This window comes from Pantherophis guttatus, chromosome 2 (assembly GCF_059756535.1).
Source record: "Pantherophis guttatus breed Tessera chromosome 2, ASM5975653v1, whole genome shotgun sequence".
Classification (NCBI taxonomy): Eukaryota; Metazoa; Chordata; class Lepidosauria; order Squamata; family Colubridae; genus Pantherophis; species Pantherophis guttatus.
This window is the reverse complement of record NC_142064.1, coordinates 170,749,166-170,768,746: the sequence shown is the minus strand read 5'-3', so window position 1 is coordinate 170,768,746 and position 19,581 is coordinate 170,749,166. Positions and strand designations below refer to the sequence as shown.

Here is a 19,581-nt window from a genome sequence, read left to right as displayed (position 1 = left end):
GGGTAGGGGAAAGTCTGTAAACAAGGAGGACCCGCCTGCATAAGGAGAGAACAATGAAAAACTATGTTTACTTTCATTGAAATGGAAAGCCCCTGAGTTGAAGCCATGTATGACAGAGAAAGAGCCAATAAATATCAAGTGTAGTTTTTATGTGGACATGAAGGTAAAAACTTAGTGGAAAACAATGCCAAGTTCCCCATAGCAATCTTAGTGCCTTCTTGTCAATATACTGATTATCTGCTATACATTTGCATGCAACCTGGCAAAATCGAACTGTTCTTTCAAGGGGAGCTGTGCCATGTCTCTCTCTCTCGGGGAAAATCAGGATCGTATTGGACCACAGAAGGAGAGGTTTTACAGAGCAAGCAGTAAGGATTATATCCCTAAAATGCTTGAAAGGAAGACGCCAATCAAAAATGCAGAGAGTTGTTATACACAAATTCTGGAAACAAGAACAAATCAAGCCAACTGTCCTGCTGACAGGAAAAATAACAATGCAGAAATTGTTGCAGCATAGAATTAGTCTAGGCCTGCACAACATATGTGAGACCCACCAAACAGCCTTGCGCAGCCCACCAGTGTTTTTTGAAAATTCAACAAATTCACTGATGCCAGGAAGGATCTGCCACTGCCAGCTAGCTTCTTACAGCCACTTTTGTCTTGAAAAGTCATGCTGCCAAGAAGCCTTCAACACCTCCACGTCTTACCAACACTGTCAGCTGTATCACTGCTGCCAAGCCGATAGTTACTAAACAGCTGGTTGGCATGCCAGTTAATCCTTTGTGGCCTGCAATTATTTTTAATGGAGTAATGTGGCCTTTTCCCCCTACCAACTGTGCTGGGTTGCCTTACTCTATTTTTATTCCCCTGTTCAATTTCAGGTGATAAGAAGCAGTAAATAATTATAAATATTTGTTAAATGGAACATGAACAGTGAGTCCTAATCTAATCTCTGATGACTAAGCCCCTATGTTGAAAAATGTATTCAAGAGAGAATTTTGCACTGTCCAGAGCAGATGATAGCTCCTTGCATGGAATAAAATGAGACCTCTGAGTGACCTGGTCTGTAACCAACAAAATGATCATGTAACCTTACACATCTGAAAGAGACGTGTAATAAAATCCATGGAAACTGTGTCTCATAGTCCAGAGGGAGAGGGGAGTAGTTGCAGAAAACCAGCAGCAGCAGCTTTGGCCTAGCCACAGGTATCTTCTGTCACCCTTGACCACCATTACTCCCTGAAGAAAAGGTGCAACTTTTTGAATAATATTCAAAAATTTATGAATAATACTTGATTGTCATGGCAGAACTGCAATACATCTTCCTTGGAAAGAAGAGGAAGAAATAAGTCACCACCATAAAACAGCTGTCCTTCAGTCACAAAAGAAAAGAATTTGTATGTGATACTTCTTCCCTGAGGTCTTCCATCTGAGCCATGACATAAGTTTTATGTCTTTTTTTTTGAGAGCAGGGCATCAGAATTTCATTTTAATGGTGCTGTTCTGTATACAGGTAAATGACAATAAAAACCTATATACAGGTTCAGGGTAGGGGGAAATAGACTAGGAATGTCAAATTAGGGCTTGCACAATAAAGAATCTGGAAGTTTATTTTCTGTGCTAGGAACATAGGTGATATATAAATTGAAGTAGGAGAAAAACTATGTCCCACCTGATCTGATATTAACTGTAGGTCAATGCTTCCTGCAGGCGCTCCAAATTCTTGTGATCTGTCCCACCCATCTCCAAGAAATGTCATTACTGAAATGCTTTATTTTTATGTATTTAATTAATGCATATAGTTACTTTTCTACTCAAGAAACTCTTGAGTGGTAAACAAAAATAAAAAATAATCTAACTATACAACTCCAGTTTTTTAAAAAATTGGATTGAGGCCCTTAAACATTTTATTATCAACATATCAAACAAAAAAATGGGGCCTTGGTCTGATCTATAATTCAAAGACGAACTCTTGCCTTCAATGAAATCATACCAGGAAATGAGGGGTGTTAAATTCAAGGCCCGCCGGCTGGATCTGTCCCATGGGGTGCTTAGATCTCGCCCTTGGGGCCACCCTTGAAACAGCGAAGGACGATCCCACGGTGCCTCTGCCAGTGAAAACAGAGCTTGGGGTGGCCACACGTTCTGTTTTTGCTGGCAGAGGGTTGCAGGAGGCCATTGTGGCTGAAAATGGAGCCCGAGGGGAGGGGGCAGCTTGCAGTCCCCCCCCCAATTCCGTTTGCACTGGCAGAGGGCTAGCAAAACAAACTAAAAGCAAAACCGCCATGCCCACTATGCCACGCCCCCCCCCTCCAGGTCAACACAACTGATGCAGCCCTCAACGAAATAGAGTTTGACACCCCTGCAGTAAATCATCCAGTTTAAAACATTTGGGAAGGCTCATAAAAATCTAGAGAAAACATCTAAGAGCTTTGAATCATTGTAGCTATATGGCATATGTATGCATCATGAAGCACTTAAGATATAATTTTAGCTTTTAAAAGCTTGATGACAGTGGGATGCATCTGCTTTCTTTGGAATGAAAAAAGTTCCTAATTATCTTGACACTATTTTTGGTTTTGGTAGAAATTATTTTAATTTGTTTCCTCCAAATTCCAAAGGCTTCAAAATTTACACCAAGACGTTTGAAAACAGAAATTTGCCAAAATTTATTGTCTCCAATTTGCTATTTACGTTTACAGAATTCTGGTAAGGCTTGAAGACTTCTCCTGAGGCCCATCTATATCAGCAAAAGCATACAGCAGTACTGGCAAATGCCTGTCATGCTTATTATGTTTAGGAGGAATTCCTTTGTGGTTAAGGCAACTACAGTGAATTCACTTGATTAAAACAGGGATAGAATGCCATCCTGTTTCCCTCCTTGATGGACTGCAGCAAGGTAGCCAGCTACTATATTTCTACTATATTTCTAACTTGGATAAGTGTATTTTCATATAAACTCCTAATTAGGAAGAACAGCCACAGATCAGCAGATGTGAGGGACAGCTTGCATCAGAGTCTGTCCCTTGGAATAGAATCAAATGTAGATTTTAAGCCAATGAAAGCAGTGTTTCCTACATGTGAAGCTCTGTATTAGCAACTGTTAGATGGCAGTGATCAATTGTAGATCTGCATTCTTTACATCCTGCTCTTGATTCATCTAGCAATTTGTAAGAAATAGGCATATCATTAACTAGGTACATTTAATATGCTAACTAATTGATAGCGTGAAGAGTCTGTGTTGTTGCTGTTCCTTGGGATGGACAGTTACAATTTGGATCCAGTCAATTGGCACCTGGAGTGCATTTCTCTTTAGTAACTCTAATATCAGATCACAACTGCAGGTTTTTCCACCTTTCAGTTTGTTAATTTAAGAATCTTTCTAAGTGGGAGAGTGGGGGTCAGACAGGGGATGCTATACCATGCTAACCTTCTAGTCCAGATGTCCTCAATATATATTCAGCCTGGGGTTGAATAAATAAAGGAAGAATATACAGACTTGTCTCACTCCTTTGACAGCCTGGAGTTAGTCTATTCCTCCACGTTCCATCTGGACTATGACTATTTGACCTGCATATAGGTTTTGGAAGAAGTCAATGAAATTTTCTGACGTTTACATTTTCCTAAGCACATTCCCCATCTTGACATGATCGAGATAACTGAAGATTGTTCTATAATATTTATTTCCTTTCAATATTTTTAGCTTTTTCAATTGTCCAGTGTACGTCAGCAATACTGTCAGTTGTTCCTCAGCTTTTTCTAAAACAAGCCTGAATATCCAGTATCTCCCTTTCCATGCAGGTCTCAAATCTGCAATGAATGATTCTAAGTATTATTAAGATAGCATGTGAAATTAAGGATATTGTGAAATAATTTACACATTCCACAAATCCCTGTAGTCTTTTGACTTGAAATGACCCCAGTATTGATCTAACTTCATCTTCTAGAGAAAATAGGAAATGTTTTCCAAAGTTGGATGCTGACATCTCTACTGCACAAAATTTTTATTATGCACTTCCGTTTGTTTGATCTTTTAATCAGTTACTATCTGCCCATTGACATCTTTTATCATAACAATTCAGAGTTGGAATCTTCTTCAGAGAGTAGAGATCTTTTGAAGGCCCTTTGTTGCTTTGATTTAGCTACTCTATACAACAAGATGTTATTAGGATTAAAACTGCTAATAATGATCTGAATTCAATTCCCTGCTTTATAGGCAAGGTCTCTGAAAAAACAACCAAGACCTAATGTTGCTTCAATGGAATTATGTGCTTGCATCCAGTTTAAGCAAGCACTTGGGAAATTTGAGAGAGAAATATCTCCTATCCGTACAGGCTGCACCTTGCTGCCATAGAGATTTAAGATACCAGTGTGGCATATGAGCTTTGTGGCCAGGCTGCCTACTATTGTGGTAGAGTGAGGCAGCTTAAGAAGAGGAGGGAAAATGGGGAGAAATGGCTCAGGTACAGTTTTGGAGTACAGTTATGTTGTCATCATGGCAGATGGCTACTCTGGTTGCAAGCCAGGATTGTTATAGGGTAGAGACAGCATTCTTATTGGCTAAGTCTAGTATATAGGTGTTGGGGATTGTGGAGGGAAACCTATTTCCTCATTATCTGTAATACATGCTGCTAGTTTGAGCTGTAAGATGAGCATTGTTAAGGTTAACATAGGGGTTAGGGTTAAGTACAATGTTTGCAATGTTTGAGCTCATGCTGTTTTGAGGCATCAAGTCAGAAAAAATTTTTGGATGTAATGTGCGGGAATTTGCCCCAAAGACGTTTTTTCAAGAGGCAACTGGGCTTTCTTGCTTTTTTTTGAAGACGTTTCACTTCTCATCCAAGAAGCTTCTTCAGATGAATTATTTCAGTTGAAGAAGCTTCTTGGATGAGAAGCAAAACATCTTAAAAAAAGAAAAAAAACCTGAGGAAGTCCAGTTGCCTCTTGAAAAAGCACCTTTGGGGCAACCATGACCTGGATGACTGAGAATCTCCATAGACGTGCGGGAATTTGGGGGATGAAGACAGAGATTGCTATGCAGGTATTCCACTGGAATGTGCAGGTGTCAATCCTGGTCCCAGTGGGAGAAGAGAGTGAAGATGTCAGCTAGAAGCTTTCCTGAGAGAAGTGGGAAGCCAGACCAGACATGCTACACTCCAAACCCACAACAGACGGGACTAAGGGAGGCAGCGGTCTGCAGACTTTGGGAAGCCCCAAAATGGGAAGTGTTGGGCAAAAGCCCCAAAGAGACATGCATCACACAAAAACTATGCAAAAAGACAGTTGGCAAAATCAAAAAATTGGATTTTTTTTCACTAATACTTGTAAATATATTTGTACAGGTAGTCCTCAACTTACAACAGTTCTTTTAGTGACTGTTCAAAGTTATAACAGCATTGAAAAAAGTGACGTATGACCATTTTTCACATTTACGACCTTTGCAGCATCCCGGTGATCATGTGATCAAAATTCAGAAGCTTGGCAATTGGTTCATATTTATGACCATTGCTGTGTCCCGGAGTCACGTGATCATCTTTTGCAACCTTCTGACAAGCAAAATCAATGAGGAAGCCAGATTCGCTTAACAACCAGGTTACTAACTTATCAACTGCGGTGATTCGCTTAACAACTGAGGCATGAAAGATCGTAAAAGGGGTCAAAACTCACTTAACAAATGTCTCACTTAACAGAAATATTGGGCTCAACCGTGGTCGTAAGTCAAGGACTATCTGTAAATAGTAAGAGAAACAAAAAACCTTCCACTCTTTCTCTCTGTGAAGCACTTGTCCTTCTAAAGCAGCGGTCACCAACTGGTGGTCCGTGGACCACTAGTGGTCCTTGAGAAAATTCTGGTGGTCCTCAGAAAAATTATTTGCATTTTTTATATTGCACTAAATCAGGGGTCCTCAAACTACGGCCCCTGGGTTGGATACATGCAATGAATGAGGACCCCGATTGTGGGGGCAATAAACTGACTTTATATAAATATACAAAAGTATGAAGGCTATTGCTTAACGCATTGTAAGCCACCCTGAGTCTCCGGAGAAGGGCGGCATATAAATTAAAGCAAAACAAAAAACAAAAAACCGTCTGTGTTGCTGCAGAGTGTCTCCCCCTTCAGGGTCTTTTTGTGTAGGTTGGAGAGGGACAGAAATTCCGACGTGGGGTCTGCTTCAGCCTCCTGGTGCAGGGCTTTCAGTGAAGGCTGGAGGGAAGTGCTGGTGGTGGTGAAGAGCCAGAGGGCCTTGTGCCAGTGGGACCGGCTGACCATCTCAGCCTGCTGAACCTCCAGGCGCTGGTACCTGGTCTTGCACTCCTGCAGGTCTTCCCTCTGCTTAGAAAGCCTATGCTCGTAGTCCTCAGTGAGGTGCTTCTGCTGAGCCTCCTTCTCGGCCAGATCCAATTTGAACTGAGCTGTTTTGCCAACTCTTTCTCAAGGTGGCTGCTTAGCTCCAACAACTGCTTCCTGTTGGGGCCCTAAGGAGCGCGGGCAGGCAGGCGAGGAGTGGCTAGGAGGGGAGGGGCAAGTAGAGAACGATGAGGCGCCCCTCGATGCGAGTGACATTGAGTTGGCCGTGCCTACCCAGTCACATGACCACCTTAGCCACAGCCACCCAGCCGGTCATTAGCCAGATCATATTAGTGGTCCGCAGGATTTGAAATTATGAATTTAGTGGTCCCTGAGGTCCAAAAGGTTGGAGACCCCTGTTCTAAAGGCACCTCTCTCCTCCAGCTATAAAAGAGCCTTAAGTCACACTGTAACAATTGTAACTTTTGTCAGATGATTTTTTTTTTATTGCACTTCAGTTCATCCCAGTTGTCCCATAAAACAAAAGATTCTACAAATGGCCAGAAATGTTGGCTTCTCAATCAAAGGAAAAACATTTACTCAAATGAACTGAAGTTTTCAAGTGCAGCACATATTAGAGCACATCTTTTTTAAACACTGGGTGCAGCTGTTTAACATTATGAAAAGATGGTTTGTATGCATTCCTATAAGGAGTTAAGCTGGTGAAAGAAGAACTAACAGTTCTTAACTCTGAGAGGACCGTTACTGGGACAAATTCCAGTTACTTTTCCGTGGCCTTCACAAGGATGGTGGACATGAAAAGAAAGGAAGGAAAAGTCTAGAATTTAAACTTAGGGTCAGAGGCCTATAAAAAGAGGTTGTACTGAAGTAAATAGATTTTCTGTTGTATTTATTTCATTCTTGTTTGAAATAAAATATTTATCTATTTTATCTATTTTATTTGATTTTTTTATACTTATATACTGTCTTATATACTTATATTCAGTTAAGCTATGTCTTGTCTATGAGTCCATTGCCAAATAAACTAATTTTTGAATCAGACCAGCTTTAGCTTGTACCAAGCTGAAGCATGATAGCTTTCCTGCACTGAGCAGCAGCACAGAAGCACCAGAAGCAGTGCACAATCCTATCCTACATGTAGGTTTGCACAGAGATCATGAAAAGAGGATTTACTTTCCTTAATAAAGCATGCTACATCATTGACTGTCCAGGTGTAATAGCCAGTGCTTGTTCTTCTACATTAATATTACAAAGAGACAATTCTTCTGACATTTGCCAGTTCTTTCCTACATATTTAGGAAGCTTCTCTAGTTCCAATCCACATTAATATTTAACTGAATTTTTGAGACAGTTCATTTACTCCCATACCAGTCAAAACCTCATCAACTGAAGTGAATGATAGATAGTCTCGTAGTTTGACAGACTAACAGTTGCAACTTACTCTCCTCAAAGAATTGTTCTGGTATAAAAAGCTAAAGAAACATAAAGAGAATAGCTGAAGGATTAAAAAGAAAAATAGCACAATAATTAAGGCTATAGAAAGATACTGCAATTTGCACAGGTTCGTCTGGTGCACCAATTGCGACCCTACTTGGATTGGGAGGCTCTCCTCAGTCACTCATGCCCTTGTCACCTCACAGTTAGATTATTGCAATGCGCTCTACATGGGGCTACCCTTGAAAAGTGTTCGGAGACAGTTGGTCCAGAATGCAGCCGCGCAAGTTGTCGTGGGTGCACCTAGGTACACTCACATTACACCAATTCTCCGTAAGCTGCACTGGCTCCCTATTGGTCTCCGATCACAGTTCAAGGTGTTGGTTATTACCTTTAAAGCCCTACATGGCTCAGGGCCAGATTATCTTTGAGACCGCCTTCTGCCACATAGCTCCCAGCGACCGGTAAGATCCCACAGAGTTGGTCTCCTCCGGGTCCTGTCAGCTAAACAATGCCGGCTGGCGGGCCCGCGGGAGAGTGCCTTCTCTGTGGCTGCCCCAGCTCTCTGGAACCAGTTACCTCCTGAGGTCCGGACCATCCCCACCCAATTGGCCTTCCGAAAAGCAGTGAAGACCTGGCTTTTCCGGCAGGCCTAGGGCCGTTGATCTCGCTTTTGTGATCTGGCGAGATCCGGCCATGAATGGCATGAATGAGTTTTTAATGTTTTTAATTTTTCAATGTTTTTTTATAATTATTTTTTAAAATGTATTGTGAGCCGCCCTGAGTCTTCGGAGAGGGGCAGCATATAAATTTAATTAATTAAATTAAATTGTTTTTTACTGCTATTACATTCTGTAAAAATGAGAAATGCCTGTCTAGACAAACATTATGTCAAAAAGACGTGATCTAACATCCATCAAAAATTTCAACTATACTTTCAGATTTCCTGACAACTATACTGGCTGCAGTTTACGGAATTAAGGTGCAAAATATCTGAAAATTCTTCATTTCACAACGGAAGGCCATTTACCGTCTAAGAATTTAAACCAGTCAGATTTTTAATGACTGAAGGGTATAAAGGTAATGACATTTATTACAGTCTTTAATGTTAATCTTCTATTTACTTTCTAATTCTAAAATGCTAAACACAATGTCAGCATATGACTTTTAGTAAGTAAGAGTCTTACCTTGGAGCATGCATCTATATGCAGATTCTGATATTGCATAAATATGTGGAGGCATTTCATGACGTTTCTTTCCCCTGTACATTTCAATGATGTTTTCAGAGTAAATGGGAAGGTTCTTGTATGGATTTATGACTACACAGAAGAGTCCAGAGTAGGTCTACAGGAAGAAGAAAAAGCTGTTTTTAGCCTACCTGATCCACAATCAAGAGATTGTTTTCTCCGGAAATAATTCTATCGAACTGGAGACTTAAATATTTTAATGTTTAGAAAACAATACCAATGAGCTGCTTCTGAACAAAATCCTGGTTCCAAAAGGATATACCAATAGGTTCCAAAAGGATATTACAGATAGTAATGGAAATTTCAGCTACAGTGAAAACTATTGTCAAAAATCCACTAGGGATGAGATTTACCTTCAACTATTTTCTTTTAAAAATACTGCTGAGACAACTAATTAGTAATTAAAGGAAGATAAAGGTAAAAAAATAAGTAGTATGTCATTTGGTATAAATAAATTCAAATAAAGAAGTTTGGTTGTTTAAAAAAGCCACCAGGCTCCAAAATGTAAATCAAGATTAAAAAGTTCAAAAGACTGCAATGCCAATTCTTGCTATTTCAATAACACAAAAATAGAGCTAATAAATAAATGAGCTTGTAGGATTTCTCTGAACTTTTCCTCCTACCCTTGCTCTTCAAATTTAACATAATTAAATCAAGATGAAGCCTCTGAATGATCAAGAGAAGTGGCTTGAAAGTAGAAAGACAGAGAAGTTCTTCCTTCTCTGATCACTGCCACAACGCTGCTCTCCATTAAAAAAAAATGTAAGGAAAGAACATAGAAGACTCTATCTGTCACATATGGTTTAGCAATTAGAATTCTCGCAATACTGGAAACTCTACCTAAAGTTGTTAATTTCTATACCATGGTAAATTGACAGCACTGAATTCCAAACAGAAAAGAGGGCTGGAATAAAATGTACAGTTGTCACTCAAGATTTAAATTTGGATGCCATGGTTGTTGTTTTAGTGTTAAAAATGCATAATGACACTATTATCACATCTATCGTCTCTTGCCCTACAATGTGTTTTATAGATAGTTTGCTGTGGCATGAAGTAATCAAGTAATTTTTTCATATTTTGTACTACAAAACAAATGGAAACATGCAGGCCTGCTGTTTACAAAAGCAGATACCTAGCATTTAATTAAAATTAAAAACCTAGTTTTGTATTTCAGGACAGCTATATAATGGCTTTGTTCAATTATTATACAATACTATACAATTTGACCCAACTCATATTCTATCTACAGGTATCCTCATCTTATGACATTTCATTTAGTAAACATTCAAAATTACGACAATGCTTAAAACTGTTGTAGCATCCTTTGGGGTTACAACAATCATGATGCTGGCACTTGGCAAACATCTCCCACAGTTCTAGTGTCCTACAGTCATGTTATCACCATTAGTGACTTTTCCAGACAGCTTCTGAAAAGCAAAGTCAATGGAAATGCTGGCAGGGAAGGTCACAACTTATGGTCATGTGATGTCCTGCTTAACAATTGCAGCAAAAAAGTTGTAAAAACAGGAGCAGTCACATGATGCCTCACTTGATGACTGTACCACAGCAAATTTTCCAGTCCCAATTTTGGTCATGTCTAGAACTACTTGTATTGAAATCTCCTAAAGTATTCTTAGGTGTTATAAAAATGGCAATATTCATTTTAACTTTCTCCATCAGGTCAGAAATTTTTATTTTTTGTTTATGGTCAAGAACACAGTGAGAACTAATGGACATGTTCGCAGAATTTAAGGAAGCCATTCCTTTTTATTTTCTTGCAGCTACTTCCCAGAGGGCTTTTACAAAGCTTGCGGTAACACTCTCTAGAACCTCTGCAAGAGCTGTGACCATTCTGTACTTGTTAAAACTCAAACTTGTACAACTAAAATTTTCCCTTCACCAGTGAGACATCATACAAACATGGTTCTAAAATCAGCCAGTTTTTCTGTTTAACACTATCATTAAGCAGCTCATTGGAATGGGACACTCATTTTATTTATTTATTTTAGATATTGCTACCTCATTCACAGAGTGGCTGAGTATAAGGTGCATCTTCTGGAAAAGACAGCTTGTCATATGTATGTATATATGTATATTCATACATTCATTCATTCATACACACACACACACACACACACACACACACACAGTGAAATTGTAACATATTCTTTATAGCATTTTAGCTTCTATTTTAAGGTAAGTGAATCAGCATTCAAGAAACAAAATTCAGGCTTTAGCATCACTTGAAGCCAAGGTGTTTAAGTAGTACTTAATTGCAGGGGTATGTTTCAGCCTATTCAGACTGGTTCGGACGAGCCGGTTGCTCTGACGATCGGATGAGAGCGAACCGGTTCCAATGGTCATGTGACCCTGCCCACCCACCCCTGTACTATACTGACCTTTATTTTCTTTTTTTGAAGCCCAGCTGAGAGGCGCGGCAGAGCGGATTGCCACTCCTCAGCTATTTTACTCACCAGGGCTGCAGTCAAAGGTAAGTTTTAGATCTGTTTGGAAATGGACAGAGTGTGCGCGGAGTGCACATTTGGCGCACATGCGCTCAGCGAACCGGTTGTTACACCAGTTGAATCCCACCACTGCTTAATTGTCACCACTTTATCACTTCAGCAAGCTGAAATAAGTTATATGTTCAAAAATCCACTGAAATTATAACTACAGTAGCTATACTGTATCATGAGAATAGTCTAGGCCTGTGATGGCAAACCTGTGGCACGCAGTCCCCTCTCTGTGGGCACGCGCATTGTTGCCAGCTGCTCTTCGGGTTTCCAGTGCGCCAGCTGGTCTTTGCGTGCACTGGAGCACCGGAAACCCGAAGACCAGCTGGCCGGTGCACATGCACGTATGTGGGCCTAGACTATTTGCATGCGCACTGGCCAGCTGGTCTTTGGGTTTCCAGTGCGTGCGTTCCAGATTGGGCGCTCGGTGCCAAAAAGGTTTGCCATCACTGGCCTAGACTATTATCAATCTACATGCTGAAAAATATTACATTTCAGTACTGTATGTTTCAAGATGTGATACAAAGCTTAAAATATTGAGGGTTTTTAAAGCTAAAGAAACCCAATGCAGGTAATCTTTGGTTAACAAATGTTAACTGGAACCAGAATGACCAATGCTAAGTGATGCAGTAGTAAAGCACAATGTCATGTGATTGTGCACTTAGCAATGGCAATTCTGGCACTCCCTATTTCCATCATTAAGGGAATCACGATGGGTCATTAAGCGAGGATGTCACATGTTCACCATTTGCAACTTCCTACCATTGATTTTGCTGTTGGGGAAGTCAGCAAAGATGATCACGTTGAGCTACCATTATGAGACATAATTGTGAACCAGGTGCTGAGTACCCAATTCGCACCACATGACCGCTGCAATGGCCAAAATTCCAGGGATTGATAAATACCACTTGTTCAGCATTGTTGCAAGTTCAAATGATTGTTGAATGAGTGGTTGTTAAGTGATGACCACGTGTAATCTAGAAATTCTTGACTATAGCAGTTATAACAAATGCTTGAATATATTTATTCTGTTTCTCAAGTAAAGTAACACATATCCACAGGGTAACCAATGTAACTTCAGAGACTTCCCTTGGTATCTACTAGAAACCATCTCCCAAATTACTTTTTTTAGAAAATCCTTTTCATATTTTTTTATGTGGTACACTACTGAGTCTAATGCACAGGTGTCAAATTCAATCGCGTCACGTGATGTATCATGACATATCACTGTTTTTTGCCTTTCCGGAGCCGGAGTGGGCGTGGCCTGCACGTGACGCATCCGGCCTGCAAGCCATCAGTTTGACAGGCCTGATCTAATGGAATTGAATAACCTTTTAAAGCTAAATCAATGGATTCTTAGGTCCTCTTTGGTACCATAATATATCAACCTTTTATGGATATTTGTAAGAAGCCAACATAGAAGGAAGTACAAGCTATATTGTTTAACAACTCAAATCAGTGGAAGACTCCACATTTTAGCCTATATTAGACAAGATAATATAGCAGTTATTAAATATCAGACGTTAAAGAACAAAGTAAAAAACAGATAGAATCTACTATTTACTAAACAAAATTTCTAACCCACTCCAGTCCTAATGGATTTGACAATCGCTTTTTAACTTGATCAATAATTAATAAAAATGGGATCTCCTGAGGATTCTAGTGTTTTAAAATTTGGTCATAAATCATAATGATCACTGACATGAACAAATTTGTTATAAAATACAATTTACGATAGTTTCAGCAAAAAAAGGACAGTTAATAGTTCCAAAACAATCTTTAAACTTGCTACTAATCTAAGTAGCTGTGAAATTCATTTATGAAATGCATATGGCCACCCATCTCACATAAAGTGACTCTGGGCAGCATACAAAAATTATCTACACAGCTATTTAGGTTAAAAATGCAAGACAGTGTAAATGTTTATAAAATAAAAGTGATAAAGATAAAAGTGATTAGCATTGAGATTAAAATGAAAAAATGAAAAGAACTGATAGATTAAATAGTTATTTCTTAGTTCTCAAAAGACAACAGAGTAGATAATATGGGGGTATGCTCTAAAAAAAAAAAAAACCATACCATAACTGGGGAACTATTCAGAAGACCTATTCTAAAATAGCCAAGCACTCCACTTCAGCAGATGTGACAATCAAAGATAACAAAGCTCAGAGAAATAGCAAATAAAACATAATTTGGTGATCAGAATTAAAATGATAGTATTAATAAAACAGCAAAAACCCAACCTTACATTTTAAAATCAGTCTACCGACTAAAGCAGCACTTCCTTTTGGAATATTTGCAACCAATAAAGTTGATTTTTTTAGTTAGCACATGTCAATCCAATAAGTACTTACATAAATGAGCCCAGAATAGTATCGATCCTTCAAATTATGAAGAACAGAGGCTTCATTTAAGCAGGTCAATTCTGCCATGTCTTCTACTTTAGAAAATTTGGGAGGATTCATTTTTTGAATATCATCTTTGTTGACAACTGCCTTCTTTCCATTCTCAGCCAGTTCAACCAATACTTCATCTCCCCTCTCTTCTTTGATGCTGGCAGCTTCAAAGCCATGACGTTCTGATGGAATCCAGACTAATTTTTTAGCAGTCCAGTCAGCCTGAGTAGCAGGGTTGTAGATTACTGCTCTGTCCACAAAAAGGTACCTCTCAGGGTCTTCCTGCAAAGTCCTCTGAGCCATTTTTAGAGAACTATCCCACAACAGGAACCTAGTAAATGTAAAAACAAAATATTAGTTACCAATAATCAATTATTATTTGGAGAATGATGAGAAAATGACAGAAGAGAAGTAAAACATATACACATTCACATAAAAGGTAAAAGTTCCCCTTGCACATATGTGCTAGTTGTTCCTGACTCTAGGGGGCGGTGCTCATCTCCATTTCAAAGCCAAAGAGCCAGCGCTGTCTGAAGACGTCTCCGTGGTCATGTCGCCGCCATGACTAAATGCCAAAGGCACACGGAACGCTGTTACCTTCCCACCAAACGTGGTCCCTATTTTTCTACTTGTATTTTTTACGTGCTTTCGAACTGCTAAGTTGGCAGAAGCTGAGACAAGTAACGGGAGCTCACTCCGTTACACGGCACTAGGTATTTGAACCCCTGAACTGCCAACCTTTTGATCGACAAGTTCAGCATCTTAGCCACTGAGCCACAGCATTCACATAATTATATACAAAACATCTATGAGGGAGTGGCCTTATAACTGGATGTCCACTTCAGCTATCCAGACCATCACCTCTGGCATTACTTTGTACAAATCTTTTAGGGAACCAGGGAACACATGTCATGGGCAATCTTGCACAATATGTTTAATATCGGCATATTAAACATATTGTGCAACATATTTAATAGTTTGCATATCAGCACAATAGCACAAGGGGAATCTTTCCATACCCACTGATACAGGGGCAGAGGTATTTCTTCCAGTATCACACCTAATTCTGTTCTATTTCAACCAGACAGCGCAAGCCAGGTCAAAACCAGGTGGTTTGGTAGAGAGATCATTGATGGTCAGGCCACAAGAAGTTACTTCAGACCATTCCACTCTCCAGGCATTCTCGAGTTAAATTAAGTAAATGTTAAGTGAATAGCTGTTTCCCATGCTGGCCTACAGGATTTCAATCTTACATTGTCCCGGTGAATAGGAAGGGCCCTCTTGTTCAGCAACCTTGACCATAGCCGACTGAAAGCTTGTTGTCTTCTAATGCGAGGCAGTATGATATTGCTAAGTACTGGTAACCAGTGTACAGGAGTAGGATGCAATGTGGCAAAGATAATATGCATTGTCTGGTGTAGTTGGACATCGACCATTTGGGTGTGGACGCTGTTAAGCCGCACAACACGGGTCATGCGCAGAAGGTGCATGCGCACAGCGAGCATGCATGCACGGGGCGAACCGGTGGTAAAAATATGTGAAACCCACCACTGGTTAGACCTAACAGCTTTCCAGGAACAAGGCACTGAAGCTGGAATATGACAAAAAGTACTAGATACATGGCTAACATCCGATTGAGAAATAGAACAGAAATATTCCTGCCTTTGGTGAGAATTTGGGGATTGAGTCTTGCAAATAGTTTCTGAGGAAGACTGCCACTTACCAGCCTTCAACCAAAATGTGCTAGGCGATGAAAATAAATTCACTTATTAAAAATCCTTTAAACAAAGTTTAAAAATGAAAAGTAGGATACATTCCCCAATATTCCCAGTATCACTTAGGACTATAGTAAGATGGAATGTTACTTGTATTTGAATGTATTCATTTTTTCCCTGTTTGCCTGTCCCTACTAGTGCAAATGTTTGTTACTTAAAGCTATGCCTTGAGCATAATAAAAATATGCAAGACTATTAGAACCTCATTCTTAGGGATCTGATTAATGGTCTTCAGAGCAACATAAAGTATATATTTATAAATATGACTGCAATTAATGTATGGACAAAGTTTGTGGTATAAGAGGACATGTTTCTTAAAAGTATTGACAAAACAGCATTTGACAAATATTTAAAGTCTTACTAATGTAAATTCCCAATTAAAAATACATTCCAGGAAAGTGTCACCTCAAATAGGGTAAATCGTAAGTATTCAACTCTTTTGTTAAATTATTTAACATAGCATAATTTCTGCCACGGCCATAGGATATATAAAAAGTCATTTACTACTAGAATATCAAATTCATCAAGTCTATAAAATGACCAGCAATAAGCTCAGGAATTTAATTAGCCTTTTAACAGGGCTTTCTGTGACAATTGGTTTACATCCTACGCATTTAAAAAAAAAAATCTAAACTTAAACTATTGGTTAACTTTTATCCCCCCCCCCAGTTGGTTAAGTTAAAATAAGAAAGTTTTTCTTTTTAAAGATAAAGTAAAAACATCACAGCTATGTTATAATTATGGGACAATTTCTATAGTCAGCAGTTTGCTAAGATATTGTGATACAAAATCATTTTACTATAGGAAAAAATACATTATAAAATATTAACTTTTATACTGGAAATTTCTTCTAAAAATATTCATGTTACTGCTATTGAACACTTGAATAAGTAGATTAGTGTTCCAGCAGCATTTTCTGCACCTTTTTAGAAAACAAAACCTGATCCAGACATTCAGATTTTTACTTGGATCATTATTATGTGACAAACTACTTATCAGCCTCCCACCAGTATTAAGTATTTATCTAGATACTGAACAATTCTCAATCTCTGTATGGATACAGATTCCCCATATAAATGGCATTTTAAGAATTATGCTTTTAAATGACTACCCTCTTTCAAACAATCATTCAGTATGTTACAGTATCTACATTGATATGCTAGCTAGCCCAATAATTAAAGCTTAACGAATATAAAGCAAGTATGAAGTCATTCATTCCACCAGAGGGCCATAAAGCAGCCTGATTCACTTATTTCAGACTACAGTAGCTAAATTCACATTACAGCATTAGAGCATGGGTTGGCTACAGAAAGCACAGCTAAAACAGACTAGCAGCCAAGGAAAGGAAGTAACATGTATGAAGTTTTTTCCCCCTCAACTAAATACAGTACTTCAAACAATGAGAAACATGAGTCAGTTACTCTAAGACACTAAACTGGAACCAAGATAAAATCTTCAAGACCTAAGGATCTCTACAGCATCATTCTATTCTCATGTATTTCATGCATGTAGCTGTCTAGCATATGTTTGTTATTTGTAACAGTTATTAGGACTTCCCTTTCTCTTTTATCTCCAAGTGTTATTCTAATACAGGCAGCCAGATTCCCAGAATGCTAGATCTGCAACGCAAGCAGCATTGTTGAGAAATATGTACAGGCCCAGCATTAAGGTCTGGAAGAGCATGGTTTCAATTTTTTCCCCACTAAATTACCTAATTTGATTTAATTTACCCACATTGCTCCTTAGGGAATCTGCATTTAATTAGACATCGTTCCCCTAATCAAAGAAAGATCATGTATCAAGGTGCCTTTTTCATTTCACGTTCCCGAAGCAACTGGAATGCAAAAAATGCAACGCTAACAATATTTGAGAGGCCCTTCCTACCCACTGCAATAACACGCAGCATCCCACATATCCCATATGGAAGGAGAGAGAACCACGCGATGACAACCGGTCGAAAGGTGAACGTTTATTATCTCACGGTTTAAGAGGAACCGGCCGGTAGATCCGGCGCGATCGCCAAGTTGGGAACCAGTTTTAACCCAAGTGGGGGGGGAAAAGGCAAGATAATGCTATCACAGTGAATCGGGAGGCAACTTCCAAGGCTCGTGGCAAGAGAGGAACCGTAATAGCAAAACACCAACATCTTCCTACGGCAGGGAGGCGATCGCCGGGAGGAGGATGGGACCTAGCAGGCGAAGCAGATCCTGGCGATCCCGCACAAAAGGGCTCGGAATCGGAGAGCGGCAGCTTCACCGCACACTGCCCGCGGGGTGATCTGCTACAACCCCCACCCCCGTCCCCGTCCCCAGGCGAGTCGAAAGGGCGCCTCTGCTCCCTTCGCTCGCCTCCCCCCTCCCCATTCATCCGACCACCTCACCCCTTAAACAAAGAGACACGTGCGCTTTGCGCTGTTAACCCAGGCCACAGGACCCTCGGTCCCCCCCGGGGGTGGGGTAAGACCATGTTTAGGAGGCGCAAGGAAGAGAGACCGCAGCAGCAGCAACGCCAGTCGACCCCTCTCGCCCAAGCAAAGGAGGAGCCGCTCCTCCTTTCACGCCTTTCGCACGGCTCTCTTTTAAGGGCGAAGGGGGTGGGGGCACCAACCGGGGGAGGGGAGGCAGGTGGAGGAGACGGCCGAGGGTCCAAGGGGAGACTCCAGCACGACTCGAGGCCCTGCGACCTTCCTTCCTCGCTAAACGACAAGGCGGGAAATAGTAGGCGGGTGGGTGGGTAGGGGGGGGGAACTGGAGGGGCGCAGAGGCACAGCCCCCCCCCGCCTCCTCCCCACGTCTCACCTGAATCCAGCCAGCGCTGGATAAACTGCCTCGATAAACCGCCGGGCTGCTGCTGCTGCTTCTGCCGCTGCTGCTACTGCTGCTGCTCGGCGCCGAGCCGCTTTCCCCAGCACGCGCTGGAACTGAATCCGCACTAGCCGCCCCGCCCCCGCTCGCGGCGCCTTTAGCGCCACACCGAGCACTCCCCGCTGGTCCCGCCTTCCCCTCCCCAAATCCCTGCCAGGCTTCCACTGGTCGTTCCGACGACCCATCGGGGTCCACTCTCTCCACCTATTGGCCCTTTACCGCTCCGCCCCGAGCCAGCCTCATAGCAACCTTCTCAAGCTTCGCCGCCGAAAACGCCCCCCTTGTCTTTTTTTTTTTTTTTTTTTTGGCCGTCCCGGCTAGGATTGCCATTGGCTGGCTGCGCCTGCCTGTCTAGCGAGGGCTCTCCTTCCAATGGCGCTTTCGTGGCGTCCGTAGAGTGAGGCGGGAGAGAGACGGGGGGGGGGGGTTAAGGTGCACGGCTGCGGTCCTTCTGTTCCCTTTCTTTTTTTTTTCCCTGAGCTTTCCTGAGGAGGGGGCGTGGAAGGTAGCTCGGGGGTCAGTGGTGGCGCGTGAATTCCAGGGGAGGTTTGGGGGTTATAAAAACAGCGGTGGGATACATTGAAATGCGTTGAGGGGGGGGGTGTCTCTGGAGCGTAGCCTGCAATACCCCGCCCGTTTACACGGCGTGTAACTGAACTGCTGCAGTCGTAGCGCGCTCCTCTTCTCTGTTGCGTGGTAACCTAATTTAATTGGGACGTTTACTGCTATTTAGCTTGATACGGGAGATGCATTGCCCATCAAAGAAAATGCATCTACCGCTGGGGCAGAATAAAGCTTGCTTAAATTGGGTATGCTGAGTGCTGCATCCCTCTGCTATCTATGCACGCCTTTTGACTCTCTACTACGTGCTTTCTTCATAGAGTGCATGTACTCTTAAAAATCTGTCCCATTGCTACTACAGATACTTTTAATATAAATACTTCGTTGCCTTCTATATATGGCACAGATGGACTCCTCTCTCTTTACAACATGTTTGCTTTTGGATCGGTCATGAGTCCTGATACTGGATAGAAGAATTTAA

The 19,581-nt window shown here is 41.0% G+C and overlaps 1 protein-coding gene across 2 annotated transcripts in view; it reads right to left on the bottom strand.

Moving 5' to 3' along the window:
- MYH10 (myosin heavy chain 10) overlaps window positions 1-18,822 on the bottom strand; it is an 84,659-nt gene extending 65,837 nt beyond the window's left edge. The window contains exons 1-3 of one of the 2 annotated variants that reach the window (XM_034407930.3): window positions 18,474-18,822; window positions 13,859-14,231; window positions 8,932-9,088 (exon numbers count right to left, since the gene is read on the bottom strand). In XM_034407930.3, the coding sequence (XP_034263821.2) occupies window positions 8,932-9,088; window positions 13,859-14,231; window positions 18,474-18,724 (781 nt within the window). In that variant the 5' untranslated portion in view covers window positions 18,725-18,822. The remainder of the gene's footprint in view (window positions 1-8,931; window positions 9,089-13,858; window positions 14,232-18,473) is intronic. The other variant, XM_034407924.3, reaches the window with a different exon arrangement.
- Window positions 18,823-19,581: the final 759 nt, after the last annotated feature.